Source organism: Leptonychotes weddellii, chromosome 4 (genome assembly GCF_054177405.1).
Source record: "Leptonychotes weddellii isolate Sample4059 chromosome 4, ASM5417740v2, whole genome shotgun sequence".
Lineage (NCBI taxonomy): Eukaryota > Metazoa > Chordata > Mammalia > Carnivora > Phocidae > Leptonychotes > Leptonychotes weddellii.
Genome location: NC_138372.1, coordinates 87,669,950 through 87,681,352, shown reverse-complemented (window position 1 = coordinate 87,681,352; position 11,403 = coordinate 87,669,950). Strand labels below are relative to the sequence as shown.

Genomic DNA, 11,403 nt, shown 5'->3' with positions numbered 1-11,403 from the left:
GGGGATTAACATAACATAATAAAAAAATAAAAAATAAAAAAAGATGAAAGTGGTATTTTAGGAAGATATTTGGCAGGATATCATTAACTGCAAGTTAGCTTTAGTTCTCAGTGTATTTTCTAACAGCAAACTGGAAGAGGATAAGCAACTTCAGAGTAGTTATCAAATATTTATTAAGTGCCTACTGTATACCAGGTATTATATAAGGTGCTGGAAATAAGGGTTGTACTTTACTTTTGCATATCACCTGGTGTATAAGAAAGAAACAAGAGAACTTGCTTTAGAGACAAATCCTAAGGCCTAAAGAACCCAAAGACCAAAGATAGGTGAAACTCTAGCACTGAGCCACATTTTCAGTTTCAAAAGACATTAATATAGTACGTAATTATACTCAGCACTGTATAATGAGATTATCATATACCCTTTGTATCTTTAGGACTTTATTGTGGGAAAATAGCTCTATTATTTAAAATTCTTTATATAATGGAAAATTCCAAACACATTTTAAGCCTACCATAATAACATTATCACACCAATGAAATTAACAATAATCCCTTAATACGATCTAATATCCAGAATTTATTCAATTTTCTCAAATTGCCTCAAAAATGTCTTTTTACAGTTGGTTTATATGCATCTGGATTCAAAGTCTACACACTGCATTTGGTTTATATATTTGTTAAGGCTTTTAAAATCTGTAACAGTTTTCCCTTCTTTTTATATTTCCTCATGCCATTTATTTGTAGAAGAGCATGGGTCATTTGTCCTAAATACTGTGAATATTCTGGATTTTTGTTGTTTATATTCTCATGGTTTTATTTATTAACATGTTACGCTATCCCCATAGGATTCTATGTAAAATGGCAGTTAGAACCAGAAGCTTGATTAATTTCAAGTTCAATTTCTTTGGAAAATTACTTTCCTAAAGGAGTACAAGTTTTTGATGCATCACAGACTGATTGGCTAAAAAGCTAGAACAACAAAAAATTCTTGAGGCTGCAGTTATTGTTCAGATTACTTTTTATTTGCTTGTTGTAGGTTAATATTGAAAAGTTGGAACAGTTATACAACACCAAAAAGGGGTTTTGACTTCTAACTTTTAATTGATGGATTTTTGTTTTGTTTTCTTTTGTTGTCTGCTCTTCTTATCACAGATCTACATCAAGATCGTTCTTCTCCCTCGCCACCTCCACTCCCAGAAAGAACCCTGGAGTCCTTCATTCTTGCTGATGAGGATTGTAAGTGACCAGTATATTCCTCTCAAAAAAGCTATAAAAATGAGACTTCTAAAAGATTAACAAAAAAGTAGGACCTAAATGGTAAAGGTATAAAGAATGATTAAATGAGATAAAAATAATACATTTAAAAAACCCATAGTGTATTGTAAAAATAATACATAAAAAAGCCAAGCTAAGAATTACTGAATATATAACTATATATATCCCAAAGGCTTAACAAGCTATGCAACAAAATATTTTTTTTAAAGGTATGCAGGCTCAGCCTATAGAGACTTATTCTACTAGTTGTCCTAATACCATGGAAAATTCAACATCTTCAAAACAGACATTGAAGACTCCTGGAAAAGGTTTCACAAGGACTAAGGTAAAAAAGATGGGAGTTTTAAGAAACATGCCAGAGTCTTTTCGTTTTTGAAGGTGTTTACACCCTCCACCTCTCCCCTGCTGCCAGAATCAAGATGGAAATTAGATTATAAGAAGAGCTGATTGGAAACAACAAGACTGTTAATCATTAGGGTAACTGTTTAAATAAGTCATAAATCATAGTATATGCATATAATGAAATACTAGATAGTTAAAAAAGGAATGAGGACTCTCTCAGTATATTTATTTATAATTTATTAACTTTTCCTTAAAAGGTAGAAAATATGATCTATATTTGTATTATATGTTATAAGTGACTCTGAAAGGATACATAAGAAGTGAACAATAATGGTTATCTGTGGAGGGAGGATCAGAAACTGGGTAGATGGAGAACAAAGATGGGAGCATTTTGACTACAATATTTTGAATTATAAATTAATGATTTATTTTTAAAAATTAAAAAAAAAATTCCCCCCAAAAAGAATTTATTAAATATCTATTATATAGAAAAATACACTTCTGTTAGGTGTTAGGAAAGTAGAAATGTCCTAAAGGATATCTACCTGTCCTTGAAAAGAGGACAGTTAATCCATTGGAATAGAATGCCTATATGAGAAACAACATGAAGATATCAAAAAGAACAAAATACCATGGAACAGATTTTAAAAATACATGCCGAGGTATGTGAAGAAAAGAAGAAATATGGGTCGGTTCCTGGAAGAGATAAGTTAGGGACTTCACCATAAAGGAGGCAGAGTGGGTTTGCTGAATGGACGGAGAAGGAAGTAGCATGGTAACAGTATGGAGTGGACCTTAGTAAATTTAGTTCAGAGTATGATTGGCAGAAGTTCTTGGCTAGAGTGGGAATGGCTGCATATTACAGCTATCTTCGGAAGCCATTGTGGTTTCCGGAACGGTCCTAATAAAGAAGAAAAGTAGGAACTCCTTTTTTCTCTGATATTGTGATAGCACTACTTCTAAATACATAGAGTGATTCTTATGTGGATGGGAAAAAATAGCAAGATAAAATCAAGTGGAGACTTTGCACTGAATTAAAATAGCAAGATGGAAAAATAATTTTGTGCATTTGAAGGCTATTTTTAAGGAAAATAATCCTTTCAACTGAAGTCTATATTTCTACTTGATTAAACTATTTTGGATTTCATAAGAAAACAAGAAAAAACTAACATTTTCCTTTTCATTTTTGTAGAGCTTGAAAATTTTGAGAAATGTGAAAAAGAGTAAGTTTCTTTTTACTTGTTTTTTACACATACACTTTAACAATTATGTAATTTTTCCTTATATAACCCCTCTGTGAAAACATTAACAATATTATTCCTATACAGAGCCTTGCTAGGGCCTTTTGTATCAGAACGATCACTCCCAGGCCTCGTAGCGTGTGAGGCTCCACAGTGCTAATATTGGAGGGGAATAAGGGGAGGGGGAGTTTCTGTGTAACAGACAGGAATAATAATATGATGTTTGGCACTTTCTATCCATTCTAAGATGCTGTCATACAAGTGCGTTATTTAATATTCCTAGCAATCTAACCTCAGATGTATTTTCTTTGAAAATAGTCACAGCAAAGCATATTGTGAAACAAATGTGTTGATTTAATGAAAGAAGCAAAGTATTGACACGTTTCCATTTTTGCCAAGTATTATTAGCCATAAGTCTGTTGCTTATTATTTTTGCCAAATTGTAATGAAAACAAAACCGAAAGACTCCTGAAACTGTGGGAAAATGATTATCTGAGAAATCCTTATTTAAAACTACAAAGTATATTAAAAAATAGTGATATACTTTTTATGAATTAGATCCACTTGGTTAGTCATCGAGGACCAAACAGCTATTTGGAATTATACTGGTGTTTTAGGGAGGGACAAAGAGTGCTGAGAAAACATAATTTATGGTATTGTCTATATAAGAAGGTTTATAGCTGAATCTTACCTATTTCTGCTAAGTTTTCTCTTCACTTCCCTGTCAATAAACTTGTGCTAGCCTGTTTTCATTGACAGTATACCTGATCTTAGAAGTGCAAGGATTTCTCACCTATGATGGCTAAAGTAGGACTGGAAAATATACTCTTTCCTCTAATGTGAGTCAAAAGAGAATTTAAACATTTTAGAGAAAGCTGTAGTATAAAACAGGGGAAATAAAATAGCCCAAAACAAAGAAGTGACTGACTTGAATAGCTAGCCAGGTTGGTTTGAACAGCTTAGCTAATGAAACACCGTTTTCTTTCTCTTTAAAAACAAAACAAAACAAAACAAAAAAAACTTTTTTTTTTTTTTATAGCCCCAACCCTATCTTGGGGATATCAAAGACACAGAAACTTCAGGTAAATTTAGGTTGGCATAGATTCAATATGTGGTGGGACTCTCAGAGATTCTGAATCTTATTTCTAAATAAGACCTCCCAGATCATTCTCTAGATCTAAGCTAATTTCAATTTCTCAGTTGCCTTCATCCTCTGGCCTTTTGTCCTTAAATGAAGAACAATATCTGGCCCTCAAAATATCCTGAAGCTTTAGATTTATCTGCCTGTACTTGGGTATGTGTCCTCTTACCCTTCCAAATGGTTCATAACTCCTGAAGTCCAGATGTTCTCCCTTTCGCCTGGATCTCTAACTGGTCTGTAGTTAAAGCTGGTCCTACTTTTAATAAAATGAGGATTCTTCATCTGGTGTTTTAAGCTGGCATTTAAGCATAGTGTTACGCAATCATTGAATATTCATTGAGTGCCTACTATGTGCCAGGCATTCTGCAAGGCACTGGGTATATGATGGCAAACACAACAGGTATTGGGCTGTGCCTTTGTGGAACTTAAGTCTAGTGAGGGATTCGGATATTAAACAATTCAGATACGTACATAATAACACATGGTGATAAATGCTGTGCAGGAAACCAAGAGGGTAACTATGAGAGAAAATAACAAAGGGGATTTATTTTGGAAAGAGTGGTCCAGGAGGACCTTTCTAAGTGATGATTAAACCTGAGACATGTAGGAGTAGCCAGGCAGGAGACAAGTGGGGAGAGGAGCCCTCCGGATAGAGGGAACAGCATATGCAACAGCACAGAGGTGTGAGTTTGGTGTGTTGTAGGAGCTGAGAGGAAGCCATCATAGCTGCATGGTATTAAGAGGACAGAGCAATAAAGAGTGGCTAACAAGATGGTGGAGGTGGGGGAGAAGGTAGTTAAATCTTTACGGGTCATGTTAAGTAGTTTAGAGTTTATTCTAAGTGCAAGGGGAAGTCAGTCATTGAAGAGCTTTAGGCAGAGATGTTACATGATCTGTTTTTTAAAAAGACCCCTCTGGCTGCTGTGTGGAGAGTGAATTATAGGGTGACAAGAATTAAAGCTATCGACCAGGATGCCAGATGCCTACTTTTGGTGGGAAACATTAATTACTCAGGTATCCTTCAGTTGCAAGTGATAGAAAATCCAGCTTAATCTAGCTTAAGCAGAAAAGGGGAATTCATTGGCCGGTAACCAAGAGTTCAAATGATATAATCAGGACCTAATCTCATTCCATTATCTTCAGCTTTGTTTTACTCTGTGCTTGCTCATTCATGGGGAGGCTTTCACCATGTGGTTTCAGGCTTGTGATGGAAAAAAGTGTGCTCTTTCCTGGTTGCTCAAGCAACAGTCTGATGACTAGGGCTAATTGGGCCTGACTGTCTTGGTTTGGTTCATTTGTTCATCCTTGAACCAATTATTGCCAGTATATTCTGATTAAGCAGAGCAGTGTCATACTGTCATACTGTTAACTATTATTAAAATATTTAACAATTGTTACACATGGACACTGACCACTAAGAAATGAGGTCAGACCTAAACAACTGGTATGACCATGGCAATGTACCAACTGAAAATTAGCCCTAGTCATAGGTCAGTTCCTTGATCTAAGACGAGAATCAACTTCACCAGAAGTATGGGAGCTGAAAATTGGGGAGGGGTGGTTTCCTAAAGGAAAACTCAAGTTCTGTTATCAGAAGGAGGAATTAATGTTGGGCAGGCAGCATAAAAATACCTATGACATAATATAGTTCTACCGGAGCTGCCACAGGAAAAAAACCAAGATATTTCATTAAATGACAAAAGTAAATTGTAGGATAATCAGTCTTGTTTATGTAATAACTTAACAAAACCAGGTACTTACAAGTATATTAAATTCAACCATATGGCACTGCCATTTTGAAAAAAAAAAGCAAACCAAACTGTGATAAGCCAATATGCAAAATAGCAGTTCCCTTTGATATGTATTTGCAGAATCTTTGTCCCCTGTGATAAAAAACAAAACAAAACAAATCCAACATTCCCTTTGGGCACAATGTTTTCTTTCTGAAGGATGTATACAACCCTCAGCTCATATGCAGTTTAATGATGATTGATAGGTCCTGAACTTTCTCACCTTCACTCACTTCTTATTCATGTCTGTATCCTAAGTGCCTAGCTCAATGCTTGGCACATAATAGGCATTCAATAAATATGTACTGTAGTTCAATCTGATTGAAATTCACTATGTACTCTAGTGATTCATACTCAAGTACCTCCATGAAGAGGGAGGGTTTTTTTGAATCCTAACATTAGGCATGTGTTTACAAACATAGATGCAGTCCTTACACTCTACACTCAAAATGTTGAATACCTAAAAAAGGTGAATATTTAATAATTTCTCCCTAATCAGATGCTGTTTTTACACAAAGTCTTATAGAAGGTTTATACAAACCTGAAATTATCTTTTTTCACGGCTAGGTAGTGCACATGCAAAACGTGGATGATGTTTTCACTGGATTGTTTTTAAAATTGGGCAGGAAACTGTTACATGAATATATTAAAGTGCTGGGAAGAGAAACATATTTTTAAACCTACCTGTAAGTAGCTAAAATAGCAAAACAAAGCAATGTAACAATGCTTTTGGGAGATTCTGGGCCTAACTAGAATCATCTATAATGGGGACAAGATACACTGGAAAGTGAAAAAAGATACTCAGGAGTAAAGGATACTTGTAAGAAAAACCATAGATGTGCCATGGATGAACTCATATGGAAAACAAATTAATTAAAAACATGTTTAGAGGAATGCCTGGGTGGCTCAGTAGGTTAAGCATCTGTCTTTAGCCCAGGTCATGGGTCCTGGGATCGAGTCCCACATTGGGCTCCTTCCTCAGCAGGGAGCCTGTTTCTCCCTCTGCCTGTCGTGCTCTCTCACTCTCTCTCTCTCTGACAAATAAATAAATATATAATCTTTAAAAAAAATAAAAACGTGTTAAGAGTGATCAGAGTGCCAGGGTGCCTGGGTGGCTGAGCCGGTTAGGCATCTGCCTCTTGATTTCGGCTCAGGTCATGATCTCAGGGCTGAGAGATCCAGGGTGGAGCTTGCTTAGGATTTTCTCTCTCCCTCTGCCCCTCCCCCTCCCCCAGCCCCCTGTGTGGGTGCGCTCTTTCTCTCTTAAAAAAAAAAAAGTGATCAGAGTGCAAAGTAAAATTAAATTAAAAACCACAATGTGAATCCCCCAAGAAGTTGATTCACAATGTAATGGATGTTATTTCTGAATACTCTGGCGATTCTCTTTAGTGTTGGGCTTTATTAGGCAATGTTTCCAAAGGAAAAAAAAAAAAAACCCTTTAAAAAAATACCCACACAAAAATGAGAAGATTATATGTTAACCCATTTATAAGCACCTATATTTTGTTATATTTTATAATAATATGTTTATTTGGGAGTATTACTTTGGAGGAAATATTTAATTTCCAAATTATGTGGTCTGATAAACAGTAATCGGAGTCTGTCTTCATTTTTTCCCTTACATTTTTTTCTTTTGATTCTAGGTATCTGTAGTTCTTCCCCAAACAAGTCTGCAGACGCCGTTCAGTCAAATTGCTCCAGCTCCTTTCTGAATTTTGGTATGTGTGTTATTTTCCAACAGAGTTTTAAAAAAATGTTTATCTTAGAGTATGATTCAAATTTGATGTATAGGTCATTATATTTATATTCTTTCCATGCAATTTATCTTTTCATTTTTGACCTTAGCTACCTCTTAACATCTTACCTAGGACTGAAATGCCTGGCATAGCAGAAAATGAAGCTAGGCAACCAAATGACTCTGTTGGCATGTATTAAATGAATGTGACTAGCCAAAGCCAAATGAAGAAATTCTGAGATGCTATGATACTCTAGTTCCTAGCTAATCAAAGTTATAAAAAATACACAGGCATGATAATAAGAACAACAGTTGCTATCTAATCTTATATTGCTCATTCTACATAGGAGTTGAAGCACAATTCTGACAGTTTAAAGGAATTGTTTGCCCCACTGCCCCTAACTATAAACTTAAAATAATTTCATATTATTTTAAGCACCCTATTATTCTATATGACATAAATTCATGATACTCTTTAAGATACTCTTTATCACATATACTACAAATTTCTGTAAGAAGCATAGTAATTAATATAGGCTATTATTACTAGAAATTATAATTACCTAAAAAGCAGAACCCCTAAAATGGTCTGGGAGCCCCCTAGGATTCCCTAGGACAAGACCTTGAGAACTGCTGCTCTGTGGTATCGTCCTTGTCTGTATGGTTAGAATTGGGTTGCTGCCACATCCAGATTGCAGGTGGCAAGAAGATGAGAGGAAAATGTGTAAGAGGTGTGGCCTCCTCTCCTGGTCTTAAGATACTGACTGGCCTGGAAGGGGCAACATCATGTCAGCTCACATTCCCTTGGAGAGAATTTGGACATGTGCTGCATCTAAATTGCAAGAGTGAGTGGGAAATGTAATAATGCTGGGGAGGCAGTTGCTGAGATACAATTCTATTCCTGAAGAAGCAAGGAAAGATTTTGGTGGAAAGGTAGCAATCTCTGCCACACCTGGATTATGGTCTCTATTCATTCCACTTTGGCCAAATATTTAACTAGAATCTCTGGATATGTTTCTTGGGCTGCAAAATTCTATTTGGATTACATTAACTCTAAGGTTTAAAATGTTAGGAAAAAAGAATTATTCTTACGAAATCATTTAGTTAAAAAATTCATATAGATTATTATATAACCTATGAAAAAAGCACCAAACTTTGCCTGGAACACAAACGTTCCCTTGCTTCCTTTTCTCTTAATCTGTGATACCACTTGAGTAACTCATGACCCATCTAACTTTACAACAGTCTGTGATCTAATATGAAGATAAAATATTAGAGAGCTTCCTCCATATTATTTCTTCTCAGATATGCCTAGATTTGAATATTTACTTACTTAAAAAGCACAACTCTTTCATTGGCTCTTTTTTTAGAAAGGAAGCAATATAAATTGCAGTAATATTTTACTTAAAAAGGTATCTAAATGTGAATTAAAAAATTTTGTGGTTTATAAACATTTTTATTTTTCCTGAATTGGCCTACATGCAAAAAAAGGTAGCTCACTATTGTTCTAAACTATCAGAATTGATGAGTGAAAAAAACTGAATGTCGGTGTTCCTTATATTTCAGATACTTAGTACTTGTATATTATATTCTTACTTCTATTCTCAGTCCACTTGGGTTATAGTCAAAATATCCGGACTGAATAGATGAGTTTGTGACTATGTGTATGAAACTATTTAACCTGAAATATTTTTCCTTCTTTTTTTCTTTTTTATCACTCAAAGGAGTAAAATGTACATGAACTTGACTGTGTGCTTCTCCCCCCCAATTTTTTTTTATCATCACTATTATTAAAAATTTTTTTTCTGGTATTTAAGTTTTTATTTAAATTCCAGTTAGGGGTGCCTGGGTGGCTCAGATGGTTAAGCATCTGCCTTCAGCTCGGGTCATGATCCCAGGGTCCTGGGATCGAGCCCCACATCGGGCTCCTGGCTCAGCAGGGAGTCTGCTTCTCCCTCTCCCTCTGCCTCTCCCACTGCTCATGCTCTCTCTCTCTCTGTATCTCTGTGTCTCAAACGAATAAATAAAATCTTTAAAAATAAATAAATAAATAAATCCCAGTTAATTAACATACAGTATAATATTAGTTTCAGGTGTAGAATTTAGTGGTTCTATTATTAAATTTAGTATTAGTAGGGTTCTTAATATTCTTTTCTTCTCCTCTTCCATACTCTCCTTTTCTTCTAGTTCTGGTATAGCGTTTTTGTGGTTCTGATTGAAGCCCAACACTTAAGTAGTTACGATGTGCCGGGCATTGTGCTGGATGCTTTAAGAAGTATCTCATCTGATCTTTTCATCAGTTCTGTTCAAAGCTTTCATTGTTCAATTTGAGCGCCTAAAGTTGCTGTGCCAGAGTACCTTGAAAATATACCATCATCAAAGAAAAGTCCTATGTTGAGACAATGTTATCAACCTGCAAATCTTTTTGAAAGGACCCAGAAAGAGTTTTCCTTGGTTGTGCAAAATTTCCTTGTTTTCCTCCTTTTGTGGTGGTGGTGGGGGGGGGGGGGCAGAGGGGAGTGTTTGAAGGAGACAGATAAGTAAAAGTGATTAACTACTTAGTTTTTCAGGATTGTTTATTAGTTTATTTTTCTAAGCCTTTCAAACAGAATGTCTTAGTAAACTGAGTGCTTTCTGGGCTGAAGTAGAAATATAACTGAGTTTAATACAATAATTTTGTAAAGCAATAGTGCTTATTTTTCTGAAATTGAAATTTCCTAGTTTTGTTGTTTTTTTTTTATAAGTGTGTGGTGGGTGAAAAGATGCAGACGTAGGATATTACTTTAAAAACCAAACAATTCAGGACGCATGGATGGCTCAGTCAGTTAAGCATCTGCTTCGGCTCAGGTCATGATCCCAGGTTCTGGGATCGAGTCCCACATCAGGCTCCTTGCTCAGCAGGGAGCCTGCTTTTCCCTCTGCTGTGCTCTCTCTCTCTCTCCGACAAATAAATAAATTAAATAATAATAATAATAAAAATAAAAACCAAACAATTCAATTAAAAAATGGGCAAAGGACTTGAATAGACATTTTTCTGAAAAAGACATATGCATAGCCAACAGGTATGTGAAAAGATGCTTGATATCACTAATCATCAGGGAAATGCAAATCAAAACCACAGTGAGATATCACCTCACACCTCTCAGAACAGGCATTATCAAAAAGACAACAGACAAGTATTAGCTAGACTGTGGAAAAAGGAGAACCCTTGTATAATGCTGGTGTGAATGTAAATTTGTATAGCCATTATGGAAAACAGTATGGAAGTTCCTCAAAACACAAAAAAATAGAACTATCACATGATCCAGCAGTCCTACTTCTGGGTATATATCCAAAGGAAATGAAATCATTATCTCAGAAGAGCTATCTGCACCCCATGTTCATTGAACTATTATTTACATTAGACAAGACATGGAAACAACTTAAGTCTCCACCTGACAGATGAATGGATAAAGAAAGCATGTATATATACATTTTATATATATATATATATAAACTAATAAATTGAGATATATATATATATGAATATTATTCAGCCATAAAAAAGAAGGAAATCCTGTTGTTTGAGACAACATGGATGAAACTTGTGGGCATTATACTGAGATAAGTAAGCTAGAGAAAGACAAATACTGTATGTTTTCAGTTCTATGCGGAATCTAAAAAAGCCAAACTCACGGAAATATAGAGTAGAATGGTGGCTGCCAGTGGCTTGGGGAGATGGAGGGATGTTGGTCAAAGGATACAAACTTCCAGCTGTAAGATGAATAAGTTCTGGGGGCCTAATGTACAGCATGATAATTATAACAGTACTGTATTATATACTTGAAAGTTTAAATCATAAATGTAATCACCACGAAAAAATGGTTATCTTATGAGA

General features: G+C 35.3%; 1 protein-coding gene across 4 annotated transcripts in view; it reads left to right on the top strand.

Annotated features, from left to right (window-relative positions):
* PTPN22 (protein tyrosine phosphatase non-receptor type 22) overlaps positions 1-11,403 on the top strand; it is a 58,428-nt gene that overhangs the window by 45,295 nt on the left and 1,730 nt on the right. For 2 of the 4 annotated variants that reach the window (XM_081815702.1, XM_006728464.3), the window contains exons 17-20: positions 1,155-1,238; positions 1,487-1,602; positions 2,812-2,842; positions 7,435-7,509. In XM_081815702.1, the coding sequence (XP_081671828.1) occupies positions 1,155-1,238; positions 1,487-1,602; positions 2,812-2,842; positions 7,435-7,509 (306 nt within the window). Of the gene's footprint in view, positions 1-1,154; positions 1,239-1,486; positions 1,603-2,811; positions 2,843-3,899; positions 3,943-6,358; positions 7,392-7,434; positions 7,510-11,403 lie in introns of those variants that run through there. The other 2 variants (XR_014144095.1, XM_081815703.1) reach the window with 2 other exon arrangements.